This window comes from Canis aureus, chromosome 5, assembly GCF_053574225.1.
Source record: "Canis aureus isolate CA01 chromosome 5, VMU_Caureus_v.1.0, whole genome shotgun sequence".
In the NCBI taxonomy this organism is placed as follows: domain Eukaryota; kingdom Metazoa; phylum Chordata; class Mammalia; order Carnivora; family Canidae; genus Canis; species Canis aureus.
Genome location: NC_135615.1, coordinates 82,922,136 through 82,940,207, shown reverse-complemented (window position 1 = coordinate 82,940,207; position 18,072 = coordinate 82,922,136). Strand labels below are relative to the sequence as shown.

General features: G+C 62.2%; 1 protein-coding gene across 1 annotated transcript; it reads left to right on the top strand.

Moving 5' to 3' along the window:
- The first annotated feature begins 1,721 nt into the window (after nucleotides 1–1,721).
- EFHD2 (EF-hand domain family member D2) lies at nucleotides 1,722–17,370 on the top strand. The gene is made up of 4 exons (XM_077899533.1): nucleotides 1,722–2,104; nucleotides 13,676–13,823; nucleotides 14,525–14,659; nucleotides 15,758–17,370. Exons 1-4 carry the CDS (start codon nucleotides 1,791–1,793, stop codon nucleotides 15,887–15,889), a joined length of 729 nt encoding a protein of 242 aa, XP_077755659.1. The 5' UTR covers nucleotides 1,722–1,790; the 3' UTR covers nucleotides 15,890–17,370.
- Nucleotides 17,371–18,072: the final 702 nt, after the last annotated feature.

The window sequence follows — 18,072 nt, the reverse complement described above, 5'->3', positions numbered from 1 at the left end:
CGCTTAACCCACTGAGCCACCCAGGCGCCCCTGCAGACAGGATTTTTTAAGGTTTCAATCTACACCCCATCCCTAGTCTTTTGCATTCAATAAAAAACAGACTATTTTACTTCCACTGGGTCCTTCAAACCCGCACATGGGTGATATTGAAAACTGCCTTTTGCAAGAAGCTGAAGCAAACTGCCCAAGACCGGCAGAAACGTAACTCTGAGCCTTAAAAGAAAACAACAGAAACACATCACTTAAGCTGGGCGTCTTTATTAGACTCAAAAACACTCTAAAAAAAAAAAAAAAGTCAATGAAAACATCCTATTTTCTGAACCCTAAAGCATTTCTCTCAATTTTGTTCTCTTCACATACCTTTTGAATTAATTCAGTAATATTCTCCAACTACGGCAAAGGGACAGATGCCAAGGAGGGGTCCCGTCTTATGCAAATCAGCCCTTAGCTGCCTGCTGCCTTTACCTTCTCAAGTGCTCTCCGCCTGCAGACCATGGGTCGTTAAGCCCCTACATCCATCTTTTCTCTGCAACTGGTGAGAGCGGTTTCTGCACAGGGATCCTCAGCCTTGTCCTACCGTTTTAGAGACCCAGCACAAAGCACAGTCCTCCCTCTAGATTAGAGACTCAAACTTCAGTGAGCAGAACTCCCCGGGGTGCTTGTTAAAACGCGGCCTTCTGAGGCCCATGCGGAGGGCTGTCTGGATTGGGGCCTGGGAACCTGTATCATAGTCCCACCCACCTGCCTCAGTGGTCCTGCTGCTGCAGGGCCCAGCTTTGCAGTTCTAAGGTGGGCACGCCAGACCCCAGAGAGAGATCCCTCTCCCCTGGGGCCGGGGCCGGGCCCCGAAATGGCAGCATCAAAAGCTCCCTGCCAGCTCCCCTAACGCAGAGGCCCCGGGGACGGCCGGGGACGGCCGGGGCCCAGCCGCGATTCTGCGAAGTCATCCCGGTGACGACGGGCGGGCCCGGGGGCGAGCAGCAGCCCCCTCCCGGCTGGGCCCCCTCCCCCGCCCCGCCCCGCCCCGCCCCCGCCTCCGGGAACCGATCTCCCGCGCGCACGCTGGGCCCGCCCTTTCGCAAAGCCGCCGCAGCTGCACCGCAGTTAGGGCCCCGCGCACGGATCCACCTCCGTACCCTGCAACCCTCACTGAGAACGCGGGTGTTTAACCGCGAGTCGTCTCCATGGCAACCGACAGGGTGTCACAGACTCGGGATTACGACTCCGCGGCGCGGGGGGTATTCCAGAGGAGGGGTTGGGGGGCGGCGTCCCTCGGCGGGCCCGACCCGCACCCGAACTGAAGGGATGGGTCCCCCCGCCTTCCCGCCGCGCTCCCGGGGCGCCAGCACGACCTCTGCGGCCCCGCGGCCACGGCGAGCCCCGAGGAGGGGGCTGATGTCCGCGACGGGGGTGGCGGCGGGGTGCGCGCCCTCCGGCCGGGGCTGCGGAGCCGGGGCGCGCGCGGGGGGCGGGGCGGGGCGCGGGGGGGGGCGCACGGGGGGCGCGCGGGGGGGCGCACGGGGGGCGCTCAGGGGGCGGGGCGCGCGGGGCGGGGCGGGGCGGGGCGCGGGGGGGGGCGCACGGGGCGGGGCGCACGGGGGGCGCACGGGGGGCGCTCAGGGGGCGGGGCGCGCGGGGCGGGGCGGGGCGGGGCGCGCGCGGGGCCGAGGTCCCACCCCCGGGGGCGGCGCCGGGCGCGGGGAGTGTCAGGAAGAGGAAGAGCGCGGCCAGAGGCGGTGCGGGCGCGCGGCGAGCAGGGGCCGGGCCGGGCGAGCGCCGCGCGGGCCACCATGGCCACGGACGAGCTGGCCAGCAAGCTGAGCCGGCGGCTGCAGCTGGAGGACGAGGGCGGCGCCGAGGCCCCGGAGCAGCCCGGGCTGAACGGGGCGGCGGCGGCGGCGGCGGCGGCCGGGGCGCCCGACGAGGCGGCCGAGGCGCTGGGCAGCGCGGACGGCGAGCTGAGCGCCAAGCTGCTGCGGCGCGCCGACCTCAACCAGGGCATCGGCGAGCCCCAGTCGCCCAGCCGCCGCGTCTTCAACCCCTACACCGAGTTCAAGGAGTTCTCCAGGAAGCAGATCAAGGACATGGAGAAGATGTTCAAGCAGTGAGTGCCCGCCCCCCCCCGCCCCCGAACCCCGGCGCCCCGGGAGGGGGCTCCCGACCCCGCGTCCCCTTCCATTTCGTCACGAGGCTCCAGGACCTCGTCCGTCCCCCCCACCCCCGGGGGCGAGTCTGGCGACCCCCTCCCCCCCAGCACCGCGAGACGCGGCCGGTGCCCCCTGCGCGCGCACCCGGCGTGGGGGACCGCGCGGCCCCCCGGGTCATCCCGAGCCCCCTCGGACCCCCACCACCACCATACACGTGAGGCCGAAGATTCTGGAGCTCTGGCCTAGGACCCCTGCCCCGGTGGTGAAGCTTCCCTCGCCTCCCCCAGACGCCCACACAGCCTGAGATTTGGGGGCCCTGTGGCCTCTGCCCCTCCCTAGCTGCTGGAATTCCCCACCCCCACCCCAACACCCTGGTCAAAAACATCCACACACACACCCAGCGCCTCAGCAAAGGTTACCATTCCCTGCACCCCGTGTCGTGCCCATTCTTCTCACTGGGGTCCTTTCATTTCCTCTGCTTATGTCAGGTTCCCCTTAACATAGGTTCTGAGCAAAGAACCCCCCCCCACACCTGCTTCCCCCTGTTTGGCACCTGCTAGCAAACTGTGGTCAAAGGCCCTCCAGACCCTTCCACCCCTACCCCTATCCGCGCTCCTAGTTAGGACCCCAATCCTTGACCCTCAGGTGGGGAGGGATGCCTCCATCTCTGCCCCCCCCCCCCCCAGCTCTGCAGGTATGTTACACCCATCCTCCCTTCAGGGCTGAGTCCCCTCCTCCTTCCACACACAGTTCCTCCCTCCTCTTGCCCTAACCTCCCCCTAGCAGCTTTACAGTCACTGCCCCTCCCCACAGTCCTTCCCCCCACTGTGTCCTGTTTCCTCCCACACGGGGTGCCCAACTCCCCCTCTCTAATTTGCCTGGTTGCTCTCACCCCTACCTTTTCCTCCATGTAATTCCACACAATGTGCCTTAGCAGGTTGGACAGGCACCCCCAGGCCTGTGGCTCAGCCCTCCCCACCCACCTCCCCAAAAAACCTTAACATCTCTGTGAAGGGACTAAATGGTCCCCTTCTGGTCCATCCCTGAGTCCACGCAGCTGAGACTGAAATGGGCAGCCAAACTTCACAACCAAGGCTGTGCAGGGGCCCATGGGGGGGTGGGGTGTAAAAGCTCTCGGCCTCCTTCCCTTTGGGACCCTCCCCACTTCTTGTTGCCTATCCCCGTGCCCCTGGCCCCTGGAGGGGGAACAGCCCCGGGGTATGGTCCGGAGTGGAGAGGTGCTGACCCGCCTTGGCTGAGGCAGGAGGACAGGGCAGGATAGTGCTGTGTGCCCAAGCAGGAAGCCCAGGGAGGGGGTGTTTTGCAACCCCACAGCTTGAGAAAGCCTCTTTCCCAGCATCGCTGCTGCTTCTGCCTTTGGCCACCACACAGGGGAAGAGGGTCTTGTTTCCCAGACCTGGATGGTGGGAACCCCGTACTTTCCCAAGGGTCAGTCTGGGGAGAAACTGAGCCCTTAACCCTCCTCTGGGCCTCTCTGTGAAAGTGCCTGGGTCCTGAGGACCCTGCCTTTTTGACTCCAGGGTCTTTGTTGGGAGTTCTAAAGTTTCTTTCCCCACCAAAGACTGTCAGCGTCAGGAGAGCAGGATTCCAGCCCAAACTGATGGAAAGCTCCTTGAGCCCAGGGCTAGGTATAGACAGCTTCACTGTCTGGAACTTCCTTGTAGAGCCTGCCCGCCCCATGCCCTCCCCCCAGAGTGGGGGAAGCAGTGCAGGGGAGATGGTTCAAATGCATCTGTGATCCCTGCGTTGATAAGAGCTCCTTGATTCCACCCAGCATCCCCATGACGTAGAGCTGTCATCATCACCAGGGCACAGTTGGGCGGTCTGGGCACAGACAAGTTAAGTAACTCGCCAAGACTAGAAAATGATGGAGCCAGGATCCGAAATCAGGTCTGTGACTCCAAAAGCCATGTTCCTCCCTCCTGGGTTTTGCATCACAGACATCTGCTTCCATGTGGGAAAACGTACCTCACCAACACCCCCTTCCGTGTTCATGGCTGATTTTCCACCTTGCGGACCCGCCACTGGCCCATGTCTTTCTCCCAGAATCCCCCTTGTCTTGCGTTCCCACAGCATTCCAACACCCCACCAAAAGAAAGAAGGAAAAAAAAGACGTAGAGAGCTGTTTGGGAGAAGCCCTGCACCCCGAACAAGAAGGGACTTGGGAGGCTGCAGTTTGGTTAGAAGGGGCGCAGGACCAGAGGAATGGCCTGGAAGCTGCATTTGCGAGCAAACTCACTTTCTAAAGAGGCTGCTTTGGTGTTAGTTTGACAAGATGAAGTCCGGGGGGAGCTGAACCCCTTCCACCACCCCCTGCAGGCCCTCTCTTGGCCCTGCTGCTGCTTGCTGTGTTGGAAGGGGTGGGGGGCAGGAAGGGGCCAGGGAGCTGGACTTTTAGGGAAGGAAGTGCCGCCCGCCGGGGGCCCTGGCCAGGACAGAAAGCTGCAGGTTTTGTATTCAAGGAAACAAGGCTTCACTGTGCCAGCCGAGCCCAGCCCCGCCGAGTCCGGCCTGTGAACAGCCAACACACAGGCTGTCGGGTCGACAAAACCCTTGTTCCGCTTCTGCTGTCCTAGGGGGGGCCCCACCTCCCGGGTCCAAGCGCAGCCCTGCTGAGAGGACCCCCCCACCCCAGGTCTCCAGCTCCCCGGCCCTCCTGGGAGCAGAGTACAGGAGCTAGAGAGGTCACAGGGAACTGGGAGCTGGCCTTCCTGGGAAGGCAGGAGCTGGAGAGCCCCGTCTTCTGTCCCGGCTCTGCCGCCGAATGGCCTCGTGTGTCCGCCCTCCCTCCCTAAGTCTTTGCGTCTGTAAGAGGAGCAGGCTGTGTGCAGCAGCGACCTTATGTCTGCGGGCCCTGAACCCTTCTGGATGACAGACTGCCTTCTTCCAGGGTCTTCTGGTTCCTCCGGTTCCTCTGTTCAGTGTCTATCGGCAGATCCTTCCTGAGGAGGGAAGTAGGAGGAGGATCCAAGGGGATTGAGGGAAGCAAGACGGGCTGTCCACCATCACTGACCTCATGATCCAGCCTCGCAGGTTCCCGCCGGGAGGGACCTCCAGCCCTTCTCCCCATTTTACAGAAAAGGCAGCTGAGGGGCACCTGGGTGGCTCTGTGGGTTAAGCATCTACCTTCGGCTCGGGTTCTGATCTCCAGGTCCTGGGATCGAGCCCCAAGTAGGATTCCCTGATGGGCGGAGGCCTGCTTCTACCTCTGCCCCTGCTCCTATGCTCGCTCTCCCTCTCTCTCTCCCTCTCTCTTTCCCTCTCTCTCCCTCCCTCCCTCAAATAAATGGATAAAATCTGAAAAGAAAAGGCAGCCAAGACCCAGAAAGGTGTGGTGACTTGCTTAGGGTCATGGGGAAGTTCCCAGTAGCTAACCCGGAGCATCCTTGTCTCTGCACTGAGGCTAGTGGCCCCTGCCCCCCGGGCGGGGCTGGGAGAAGGTGACGCCTATAGGGCTCTGGCAACGTGCAGCACACGGAGGTCCTGCCTCCATGGAGCCTGGATTCTCAGGCCTCCCTCCCTTGGGAGGCCTCAGGCTAGCACCACTCACCCCTCTCCCCACCTCTCTCCACCCATCCATTCAGGGCTGCCTCTGGAACCTTCCGGCCAAAGCAGGAATGGTGTGACCCCACAGAGCCTCCAGGGGGCCCACCTCTGGGCTGGTGGCAGCCTCTGTGGGGCTCTGTGGGGTTTTGGAAGCCGAGACCTGCCCTAGAGGTAGGCGGCCACGTAATTCTGAACCTGCCGTGGAATCTGAGGAAGATGCCCTAGTTCCCTGCTTGGCCAGCCTTGTCCCCAGACGCTCCATCTCATGACCCCTTGCGTCAGAGAGGCAGCCTTCCCTCTCCTTCTGGATGCCTGTGCCCTCCCCTCTTCTCCCTTCGCTCCTCCTCCCACAGGTCTCCTCAGACCCCGTCCCTCACAGCAGCCCCCCAGCATCCTCCCTGGAGGACGGTATGGCACGATAGCTAAGAGCAGGGCCTTCGGAGTCTGCAGCCCTGGGCTGGAATCCCAGCTGCAGGCCGGGGACAAGGCACTTGAGCTTTCTGGGCCTCGGTTCCTCCCCCTGAAGTAAGGAGAATAATAGCACCCGCCTCGCAGGGCCGTTGTGGAGTGTTTAACCCGGTGCTTGGCACAGTTAAGTACCGTGAAGTTCCTGTCACCCGCCTCCCCGGGCCTGGCGGTGGTTGTCTGGGCTCGCGTGGAGGGTGTTCCGCAAAAGCTACCGGCTGCCTCCACTTACCCCCTAGAGAGCTGCCGGGCGGGCGACAGCCTCACACTTCGGGCCGGAGTGTTGGGGACCCAGCATGAGAACCCCCCGCTTTTCTCCTGCAGAATAGGCTCTCTTGATTGCCAGCTACATGTGGCTCTGATAAATAACCAAAATGGGGAAACGAATTCATTATCACTTAATTACGTGGAAGGCAGGTGGCAGGAGAAAGGAGAGAGCAAACAGCAGCTCTGGAGTGATTCAAAACTGGGACTCCAGTGCCCGTCTGCTGCGGTGCAGCTGGGCGACTCCGGGCGGGGTGCTCAGCTTTGCGGCCTCACCCCGGGCTGGAGACCCTGCCTGGGAAAGTTCTGAGGATTCAGTTTAAGGAGTCCTGGCCCTTTGTAAAGAACCCACCATCGTGTCCGGCCTGTGGGCTTTTGGAAAACATAAAATCTATTCATTTCATCATTCATCCAGCACACATTAGGTGTCTGCTGTGCACAAGATCTAGAGAAGCAAGGGAAGAATAAAGTTCTCACCCTCAGACTTTAAGTCGCATGAAGAGCAGTGGTGTAGAGGGGTCTCGGGGGGTAGAGACGATGGGCCTGTGGGCCTAGAGATGGAAGTTCCCATTTCTTTATGCCTGCATGAGGCCTCAGCGCTCTCACGAGGGATGCCCGAGGGTGCACTCTCCGCAGCCAGGCCCCTGCCTCTACGCCCTCTCCTCGTTACGTGGAGCCACCAGGTCCGGTTGCCCACAGCAGCACAGTGAGGTGGGTTAACGTTGTCCCCATTTGTCAGATGAAGACACTGAGGCTTAAGGAGGTTGAGTCATGTACCTAAGGTTAAGAAGTGGCAGGGGCAGGAACAGAAGCAGGTCTGCCTGCAGGGAGCTCCCTCCAGAGGCCAAGGGGGCTGTGTTTATGGACGGGGCAGGGCAGGGGGCGCTCTTGGAGCCTCAGGAGGGGAAGCCCTCTGGGGAGGAGGTATAGAGGTTGGGTCCTTCCACCTGCAGCTGCCAGGAGCCTGGCCTGGGGAGGGAGGATTGCCCGTACTCGCTACTCACCCTCTGCTCTTCCTACTTCTCTTCTGATTCTGAGTCACCTTCCCCCCCACCCCACCCCCCGCCCGAGCAACTTTTGGTTCCCCTTTGGCCTGCACCTTCCTGACCGACTTCTCCTCCCATAGTCCAGAGGCTCTGGGAGACCAGGCCCTGCTGCCTCGGGGAGGCCCATTTGCAAGGCCAGCCCAGGCGGGTGGAGGAGGAGGAGGAGGAGGTTGGAGGAGGAGGAGGAGGAGGTTGTGGAGGAGGAGGAGGAGGAGGCCATGTGGACAGTCCCCCCTCCCTCCAGCAGCTAGTTCCCTCTGACTGCTGAGCAGCCTTCTCCTTGGCTGACTTCCGCTTTTCAAGGACTGCAGAGAAGCAAGTGTCCTGTGCCAGAAGGGTGCAGCTCAAGGGGAGCCAGGCCTGGGGTTCCCGAGCCGCATGGAGAGCCTCACGTGACGGGGACGGGCGCTGGCCCCTACCCCATCCTGGGCACTTTGTCTCTTATTTAATCCTTTTATGGCATCCTGTGAGCTCCTCACCCCTCCTGTCGCAGATGAGAACGCTGGGTCTCAGAGCAGTTCCGGCCCCTGTCCAGCGTCACACAGCTAGGAAGGGGGGACGGGGTGGGGGGGACAGCATTTGAACTTGGGTCTGCCTGCCTCCAAGTCCCATGGTCCCAGGGGACCCAAATAGGGCAGCATCTGCTTCTTAGAAGTGCAGCTCCCTCCATCCCCAGGGTCTCCTGGATGGGAATCTGATTTATTTTAACACTCCAGCCTAAGAAGCACTAGGCCCCCATAGCCGTCTCCGGCCACTTGCCTGCGGTGTCCCTTCGGGGAAGGCAGGTTACTTAAGTCTGGGCGGTGAGAGGAAGATTCGGTTGAATAATGAACCCAAGGTTGGATCAGACACTCAGTGAATGTTCTCTGCAATCACTGTTGTAACAATAAGTATTACTAAGGGCAGGCAGGAAGGGGGCAGTGCAGGGAGAGCTGGCCGGGCACCCACCGCTGACACTACGAGCCCAGGGAGATGCCCTTCTGGGCTGGTCGAACCCGAGATTGGGAGGTCCTAAGCCCTGACAGCGCCCAGCAGATTGCCGTCGGCCTGGGGGGCTCCCCCTTGATCCTTAGACTTACTGAAAAGCTGTGGGAGAGCCGCGAGCCACACGTGTGCGCACACACACACGCACACCCGTGCACCCTCTCCTGGGCTGACATGGCCACGGATCCAGTGTCCGATTCTGCAAATAGGACTGGAGGAAGTGGTGAGAGGCTGGGCTTTCCCTGCATGAGTCAGGCAGCCTGGGGGTGGGGGCGTGCAGGACCCGATGAGCAGTTGTCAGAGCATGGGGGTGGCCACCCGCCCAGGGGGACGGGCAGGGCCAAGCTGGCTGTCACAGCAAGCAAGGCCAGAATTTCTCTGCAGTCCAGAACTTTCCTGCCCCAAGGGACCTGCCATGCCTTCCTGTTTCATAGGACAAAGAATGCAGAGGCCTGGGAGCCACCGGGGGAGACAGGCTGCAGGAGGACCAGCTCTGTGAATGCCAAGACCAAAGCCAGAAGGGCCTGGGGGATCCTTGGTCCACAAACACCACCCTCCCCCGCTGTTTATCCTCCTGGGGACTCCCATGGCCAGAGGGGACCCCTGCAAAGACCTGGGACATGAAGCAGAAGGGACAGAGTTGGGGTCCGCTGTGCTCTCACCTCGTCCCTATGCAGCGGCTGTGCTAACTCCACACGCTGCCATCAGACTCCACAGCACAGCTGACGGGTGGCGAGGCTCGTGCACGAGGAACAACCCTGTACTAGACAGTTCCAGAGCCAACACACATGGGCTGCCTTAAGCGAAGCAGTGAGCTCCCTGTGCTCAGAGGTATTCAACACACAATCAGGGGAACTGCATTAGGGATGTGACCTTCACGAATATCCATGGCCCCCTCCCCCCGACCTGAGAATCTCTAGTACAGGGTGTGTGGGCCTCAGGACGTAGCTCAGTAGCTGACAGCATGTGTGCTCCATGAGACCTGGGTTCGGATCCCAGCTGTGGCCTTGTCAGCTGTGGCCTTGGCCAAGTCACTTCCTCCCTGCGCCGCCTCCATCGCCTCATCTGTGACACGGGGATATTTGTGCCCACTCCGCAGGGTTCTTGTGGGGCTCTGATGCGGGACACTTGGCGTAGTGCCTGGTGCATAATAAGTGCTCAGCGGAGAGTAGCCACGAAGGCTAATATTGTTATGAAACAGGGCGTTGATCCTGCAGGCTGTAGGAGCTGCCCTGGCCACCACTGCCCCAGCCGCCACCCCGACACCCCGACGCCTGGTTATCAGAACCAAGGGGAGGAGGTGCAGCCAGCAGCCCAGCCCAAAGGGGCAAAGTCCGCCTGGGTGGCGGCCGCTCCACTCTCGGGGCACATGGGACGGATTTGGCCACCAGCATCCGGGGCCGCAGCTGCCGAGCCCTGCCCATAGTCGAGAACTATTCGGGGGGGGGCGGGGGGAGGCATGAGGAATGTGGGCGCGGTGCCAGGTGCAGCAGCCTCCCTCCAGCCCCGGAGAAAAGTGCTGAGCTTCCAGCCCGTGAGCTTTGTTGCCCTTCGTGCCCAGTGGAATTGGCCCTCCCAGGCAGGCCCCAGGCCGGGCTCCCGACCCAGCGTCCCCCAGCCCCGCGAGCTTGGGAATGCAGGACCCTCCACGGGACCAGGAGGAAGAAGGAAGCAGACAGGCAGGAAGAAGGAGCGTCTCCAGCTTCTTGGGCTGTGTGACCCGAGGCTGGTTGCCACCGCCTCTGGGCCCCGTTTTCACCCACATAACAAAGCAGGTGGACGAGCTGCGTGGACAGATCTTGTGCGCGGATCTTAGTTCCAGCTCAGGGAGAGAGCCGATGGATGAGAGGGTCTCCCAGCCGAGGCATCTCCTGTGTTGCCAGTCATCCACCTGCTGGTGGCACGGTGACAGCCCCGCCCCACGCGCGCACACCTTGTCACTTCCTTCCCGTGAGAGGAGGAACAGAGTAATCCAGGGCTGAGGCTCCTCTCCCTCCGCCCAGCAAGAGAGCGGAAGGCTCTGTCCTGCTGTCTTTCCACCTCCCCACGTGGCAGAGTCTCTGAATCAGGCCTAGTGGGGGAAGCAGAGGGAGCCTCGGAGGAGGGGGAGATGCTGGGGGCCGCCCTGGATCATCTTGCCCACGCCCTGCCTCCAGACCAGGCTACAGCAGGCATTTCCTCGCAGCCGTGCACCATCAGGCCTGGCACCCAAGGGCGAAGCCCTTGTATTTTTTACCATTATCATTCTTTTCAGCACTGTTTTTACGTTATATGCACAAAGGACTTAGTGTCTGGCCCACAGAAAGTTCTCAGTGGTCACTATTATCATGAAATTAGTAGGCTTTAAGCACCTGTTGTGTACTGGGCATTTTATGTTCATCATCTCATTTAATCTCTAATCTTAAAGGTAGATAGTGATGATAACGCTTCTATTTATTATCACTGGTGATGGGGTGTCGGGGGGTGTTATTGCCGTGGGCCAGGCTCTGTGCTAGGGACCTACGTGGCTTGTCTCTTAATCTTTGCTTCCTCCCCAAGGTGGGTCCTTTGAGGAGCATGATGTAAATGGGGAAGCTGGGGCTCGTGGGGTCAGGTGACTTGACCAGGGTCAGCCAGCCAAGTGGCAGATCTGGAGTTTGGACCCCAGCCAGTCGCAGCAGAGTTGATGTGAGCGCAGAACCTTCAAGGTCATCTTCAGTCACATCCACGCCGGGCACCTGGCTGATCCAGTGGCCCCCGAGCCCAGGGCACGTAGTAGATGGCTGCTCCCCAGGAGCCTTGTGGGAACAGGGCCTCCCTCACCCCGCTAGTGTCTCCTCCTTTGAGGGACCCACTCCCACCCCAGCACCTGGCCCCTTCCTGTTGCCTCCCCTTGGCAGTTGATCTGCTGGCACTGGGACCAGCCCCTGCATTGCCCCCCTGGGGGCCAGAGCCCGCCCGGGAGAGAGCCCAGACCCAATAATTGATTGACCTGTGATTGATGCAGGCAGCGGTTCAAGCCGCGGATAAAGCTACAGCCCAGCCGGGCCTGGCAGCCGCCAGAGACCAACAAATAGAGAGCCAAGGTCTCTGTCCAAGTTCGGACATCCTATCTCTACTTCCTCTGAAAGCGAGCCACCCCCAGCTGCGGGGGAAACCCACAGACGCGGGCAGTAAAGGAAGCTGGGGCTCGGGAGAGGCAGGTGGGGCAGAGAGCAGTGTGGGAAGCACGGGGGTGGGGTGTGAGTCCGTGGCCAGCCGGCCCCCAGGCCAGCGCCCTCACCCCTACAGCGAGGTCACATGGGGAAATAATCCCGACCTCCCAGGATTGCTGAGCACAGAGGTCGTGAAGGAAAAATGCCTGGCACATAGTAGGTGCTTCGTAAAGGAGACGAGGCTCATTATAGCGATCGTCAAGCTGCCAGTTCTGGGGTCCCCCCACCCCAGTGCTGGGCACTGTGCTCCGTGCATGCCGTGGAGAAGCTCAGCCCGCCCCCACGGTGCCATCACACTCTGCTGGGGGCTTGGGTGGCAGGGGCTGCGGGGACCCAGGCAGTCTGCTCCGGCCCCGCTTGGCCCAGGAACGCCTGGCGCCCTCACTGGGATGGCTCCGGGACCGGTCCCTAGGGGCCACGCCAGCCAGCCCCTTCCCAGACTTGACGCGGAAGGAGGGGCCTCTGCCGTGCGGCCCACAGGGCCCCCCCAGCCCGAGGCGGAGCCTGGAGCGGGTGTAGACCTGCCTGACCCTCTGAGGCCTGCAGCCGTCTACACAAGCGCTCACATCGGCTCCCACCGCAGCCCCGGCACCTCCCGACAAGGGGACCTGTGGCCCATCTGCCCCGCTCTGCACCCCTCCAACCCCATGGGGGAAAAGGCTTCAGGACCCTGTGTTCCCTGCAGGGTTCCCAGAACCCCTCGTGCGTCACTTCCAACCACGGACTCGTCTGTGAACTATTTATACCCCTTGCACCAACACGCGGCGCGGTGCTCCCGGGCAGACACCCTTCTGCTGGCAGCCCCGGGACACCTAGAAGCGGCTGGGCGCAGATGGGCAGGTTTAGGAGCTGGGCTCCCACCCCCTTCCTGTCCTGCCCCGTGACCTTGGGCAGGTCACTGAACCCCTCTGAGCCTCCACTATACAGTAAGGTTCTTACGGGGACTGGGTGCAGTGAAGTGGGTAAAGATCCTGTTACAAAGGCAGATTTCAAAAGGTGGCTTCTGTGAGGTGCTCAAGGCCGTGCGGGGCTTATATATAACTAGAGGGGGGCAGGGAAGTGGGGGGCCGCGAGGAGGGCGCAGAAACGAGATGTGTGTTTACGCAGGGGCCCCAAGACCGGGCCGTCGGTTTCTGCAGCTCGGGCCCCTCTGTCGCTCTCACACAGGCAGCTTGAGGCCTGGGGTGACCCAAGCTTCTTAGGCCCCTGAAAAGCCCCTTTTAGCCCTGAGGCCACTCCTCTCCCACCACCCACTCCTCTCCCACCACCCACGGGGAGGCGGTCAGGGCAGGTGCTCGTGAGCCTGATAAGAGCCCACATCCGTCATGCTGACAGGCCCGGGGGTGGGGGGGTGGACCGAGCCCCGAGGCCGTCTCTGGCCCAGGCTCTGACCACAAGGAGGCCAACTGGGAGGCGCATTTAGACACGTGCTGTCCCCGTATCTGCTGGGGACAGAGAGACCTGCAACGTGCAGACACACTTTTATCACCGAATCGCTGTCCCAGCCCCGTCCAGTGCAAGCCAGTCCCTGAAGTGACCCCAGGCCTTCTGGAAGTGGACCTCCCTCCTCTGACCTCCTTGCTGTGGCCCTGCCCTGCAACACGTACTACCCTCTGCTTTCTGGGCGGAGACAGGAGTGGGGGAGAGATGCCAGGCGGCCCTGGAGAAGACCACGTCAGAGCCTGTCACCCCCACACCTGACCCCGTACCCCGGTGGTATCGTGAATTAGTTCTCCCTGCTGGTTCCCAGCCCATTTAGTACAGGGAGGCTGTGGCTTCAGCTTCCTTACGCCTCTTGCTTGCCCAAAGGTTAGCATGTAAGAGGCTGCAGGCCAGGTGGGGAGTTCCTCGTCATCAGAGGTAACCAAGCAGTAACTACACCCCAGGACTTCACCTAGACAGAGGTCCCTTCCAGGGTGACGGGCTCCTTGCCGTCCGGCCTAGGGCGCTCTGGCCGGTCAGGTGTGAGGTGTCGGGATGTCCTTAGCCTCTGCCTTTGCTGCCACAGGTACGACGCCGGCCGGGATGGCTTCATCGACCTGATGGAGCTGAAGCTGATGATGGAGAAGCTCGGAGCCCCGCAGACCCACCTGGGCCTGAAAAACATGATCAAGGAGGTGGATGAGGATTTCGACAGCAAGCTCAGCTTCCGGGAGGTGAGCCCGCTCCCCGTGGGGGGACGGGGGGCATCTGTTCCTGCACATGGTCAGCACCTGAGTGACTTGTGGATCCCTGACCCTGGAGGGCTCCACGGGGTGTGGAGTGTAGAGGGGAGACGCCCAGAGAGTGAAATGCTGAGACTCAGGAGAAGAGGGGACAGGTGGAGGGAGCGACAGGCACTGCGTTTGAGAGGGGCCAGGCTCTGCGCTGGGTGGCTTCACCCTCCGGGGCTCGGTCTCTGGACTCCCAGGGACAGGAGCCGTGAGCAAGCCTGTTCTGTGCAGGAGGAAATGGGGGCTCACAGCCGGATAACGGGACTGGATCCCAGGCAGCCTAGGGCGAATGACAGGGGTGTCCTCCCTGGAAGAAGGAGCAAGACGCACAGAGGGGACAGGGCAGGAGAAAGGTGCTGGGGAGGACGAGTCCAGGAGGGTGCAAGGTGATGCTCTGGAGTCGGGACAGACCCTTCGTCCGCCACTCTCTGCTGCTGAGATCCGGGGCAGGGCTTTCCCTTGTCTCTGCGTCCTCCACAATCCTGTACCTGTAGGACTCGGTGGGGAGGGTGCTCCTCGCTCCTGCCTGCGGGAGCCCCTGGGAGAGCAGGAGGTGGGTCGCCTTGTCTCCCGCTGTACGGATGGGCCACCCGAGCCCTGACCTCTGGCTCCTCCCTGACACTGTGCTTCTCTCCCTGCCGCAGTTCCTCCTGATCTTCCGCAAGGCGGCGGCCGGGGAGCTGCAGGAGGACAGCGGGCTGCACGTGCTCGCCCGCCTCTCCGAGATCGATGTCTCCACCGAGGGCGTCAAGGGGGCCAAGAGCTTCTTTGAGGCCAAGGTGAGGAGCCGGAGGGTGGGGGGCGCCTTGACCCCACCTCAAGGACGCGGGTTGGCTCAAGGGTCCGTGGTCCCTGCTGAGACTGGAGACTGGGGCGCTGACGCCAGGGTGGGCTGGGCCCACGGCAGCGCTACTGGCTTCTGTCCCCTTCCATCCGGGCTGTGATCCCCAGGGTGCGTGCAGGGTGTGTAGCATGAAGAGCAGACACGGACCACTCGGTGCCGCCCTGGGCACCCAGAACCACGACCCCCAGAGGGCCGGTCCTTGAAGGGCGGCCCACAGGATGGCGGAGCAGGCCCAGAAGCACGGTTGGTGCTACTCCCGGCACCGCCAGCCCAGCCTGCAGGGCGTGTGGCCCCCAGAGGCGCCCACCCGCACGGGCATCCTGCTCCTGGTGCAGCACAGCTCGGGGCAGCTCCTGGGTTCTGACCTCCCGGGACACCTGCTTTTCCCTGCTTCTCCCTCTGCCCATGTTGGCCGGGAACAGTCCTTCTGAAGGCTGCCCCCGTCCCCCAGCCTCAGCTTCTGGGGTTGATGGGATGTGCCCGGGCTTATCAGTGGGACCTAGTTTGCAGCTGGGCGTCCCAGGACAAGAAACAGGATAAGAATGGCAACATGAGGGGCCACCCGGGTGGCTCAGTCTGTTAAGCATCTGCCTTGGGCTCAGGTCATGACCTCAGGGTTCTGGGATCGAGCCCTGCGTCCAGCTCCCAGCTCAGCGGGAAGCCTGCTGCTTCCTCTCCTCCCTCTGCTGCTCCCCCAACTCGTGCTCTCCAATCCCCTCCAATAAATAAATTTTTCTTAAAAAAAGAGCAACATCAAAGCTCCCACAGGGGACTCACTCTAGGCAGCAGCTACCGAATGCACGTTCCAGCTTGCAGTCCACGCAGCGAATCCACGAGTCTGTTACTGAGCCGCAGCCCTGAGCAGAAAACTAAGGCTCAGAGAGGCCAGTGAAGCACCTGGGCCGGGGCCAGAGCTAGTGAGAGGCGAGAGCGGTGCAGGGGCCGGCAGGCGGAGGGCCGCAGGGTGGGCCGGAGAGCCCGGAGGAGGCGCAGACCCCTCCCTGACCGCCCCCCGCGCCCCTGCCCACTGCAGGTGCAGGCCATCAACGTGTCCAGCCGCTTCGAGGAGGAGATCAAGGCGGAGCAGGAGGAGAGGAAGAAGCAGGCGGAGGAGATGAAGCAGCGGAAGGCAGCCTTCAAGGAGCTGCAGTCCACGTTCAAGTAGCAAGGGGCTGCGGCCTGACCCCCGGCCCCCGCCCGGCCCCCCACCCCGGCGCCCAGCCAGCAGGGGCGGGCAGACTGGAGGCCAAGCCTGATCCTGGGCTCTGTCGAAGGGACCGTACTGAAAACCTACAAAGTCTGTGAACGGAGCCAGCTGAGGGGTGCCCCAGGCGGCCCGGCCCCTGCTCCCCACGCCGTTCCCAAGGCTGGGCACCAGCGCAGGCTCCTTGCCGGCCCTCCCCCGCCATCCCTGCGTGTCTCTCGCCCCCCGGCCGCCCCTCTGCCCGCCCGGCTCCTGGCCCTGGCCCCCCCAACCCCGGGGTGCCCGCCCTCCATACACTCCCTTCCATCCCGCCCACAGGCCGCCTGTCCTGGGGCCCCCCAGCCGCTTCCAAGATGGGGAGGGGGGACAGCGAGAACTGGGGGGGCTCCAGCTCTGCAGCAGAGCGGGACCTAAGGGGCTCATCAGAGGCACTGGGGGCTCCCCACCCCACCTGTTCTCTCCAGCCCTGCCTCCTCCCGCTTGCGGGGGTGTGGGGTGCAGTGGGGGCAGCATGCTTCTCTTTTGGCAAAGGGACCCAGGATGCTCACGTGGGGACCCCAGCCAGGCAGGGTAGGGGGCAGCTGTGCCAATCTACCTCACGGGCCCCCGCTCTGCCGGCCATGCCAGGCATCGTGGGAGGGAAGGCCGCTCCGGGGGTCCAGGGAGAGCAGGGTGGGGACGAGGGATTGGCCCCTTCGCAGGGAAGGAACCAGCGCCCGGCTCCGATCCCCGGGACGCGTCCAAGAAGTGCTTTAAGTGGTTTGCGCGGACCAGGCGGTGGGGACCAGGGGCCTCGCTCGGCCCCTTCGCGCCATCCTTCCCCGAGTGACGTGCACCGCCTCGTCAGCAGCGATGGGACGTGTCCCGTCCCCCCACCCGCTGAGGAAGCATGGGGACCCCAGCCCTCCCTGTGCCCCTCCCCAGACGGGCTGCGGCCCAGCCTGCGCCACCAGCCCGGTCCCACGCAGCTCCCAGTGTGCTCACCCACGTGTGCGCGTGTCCGTGCGTGTGTCCGTGTCCGTTGCCGTGTCGTGAAACTGTGCCCGTCACCCCGTCCAAACAAGTGAATGGCCGTCGAGGCCGCGGTTATGCAACTTCCGATGTGTGTCATGACAATGTCACTGCTTTTTAAACTTGATAACTCTTTATTTTAGTAAAATGCCCCCAGAGTCCACAAAACTGTTGGATTTGCAGAGGTTTTATTTTTTTGGCCTTAGAACCTGCGGAAATTAGGAGGTACTGACCCCAGTGCGGCAGCCTTGGCCCGGGATTGCGTTTGCCTTAGCGGATATGTTTATACAGATGAATATAAAAAGTTCTTTTTCTTTGGCTTATTGCTCTTTTTTTTTTTCCCCCTTCCCTTCTCACCTTCCCCCAAAGAAAGCTACTTCTTCATTTGGTGGTACAATTATTTTTTTTAACTAAAATAAGATAAAATTCTATATTCTTATGTGTGTGCGGTTCTTGTTGGTCGGTGGAGGGGGTGGGGAGGGCCTGGGAGAGGGAGGAAGGGGACTGTGTCACCTGGTCCTGGGGCAACACTTGCTCAGGTGGCTCCCGGGCCCTGTCAGAGGCCCCCCGCCCCCCAGGAGACCCTTCCTAATGGGAGAGGTTGAGTGTGATGCCACCTCCTATCAGCAGGGTTTACTCTAAGTGCTTTACAGATACTTAGGAAATCCTCACGACCAGCCCATGAGGTGCTGATTCATCTCCCAGGGAGTCTCCCAAGGCACACAGGCTGGGTGGAGGGGGAGACCAGGTCAGGTTGGGGGACAGGATGCAGGTCCTGCCCCCTCGCCCACGCAGCCACCCCACCAGGCAAGCTCAGAGGAAGGTGTGCACGGGGAGTGACCCCGCCTCTGTGCGGGTTCCAGATGGATGCACCCTAGAGCCCCCCCAGGTCCTCCCCGGAGCGGAGACACACACAAGCAAGACAGGCTGGGAGGGCAGCGTGATGAGACCCGGGTGCTCCCCGTGTGGCATGGGAGCCTCATCTCTAGGCTCCTATTGGGTCTCGGTCTCCCCGTCTGTCCAATGCGGGGGCAGGGGTGAGCTAGGGTCTCTCGGGTCAGCGGAGCCCCGCAGTCCCCAGGTAGGGGTGCCACCTGAGTTCAGGTGAGGGAGTGTGGGCTTGGGCTGGGCAT

What these genes read in the sequence shown, in the direction of transcription:
- EFHD2 (XM_077899533.1), top strand. Translation starts at nt 1,791, where the DNA reads ATGGCCACGGACGAGCTGGCCAGCAAGCTGAGCCGGCGGCTGCAGCTG. An exon ending in ATGGAGAAGATGTTCAAGCA is followed by an intron (nt 2,105 to 13,675) that starts GTGAGTGCCCGC and finishes TTGCTGCCACAG; the next exon opens with GTACGACGCCGGCCGGGATG. An exon ending in AGAGCTTCTTTGAGGCCAAG is followed by an intron (nt 14,660 to 15,757) that starts GTGAGGAGCCGG and finishes TGCCCACTGCAG; the next exon opens with GTGCAGGCCATCAACGTGTC.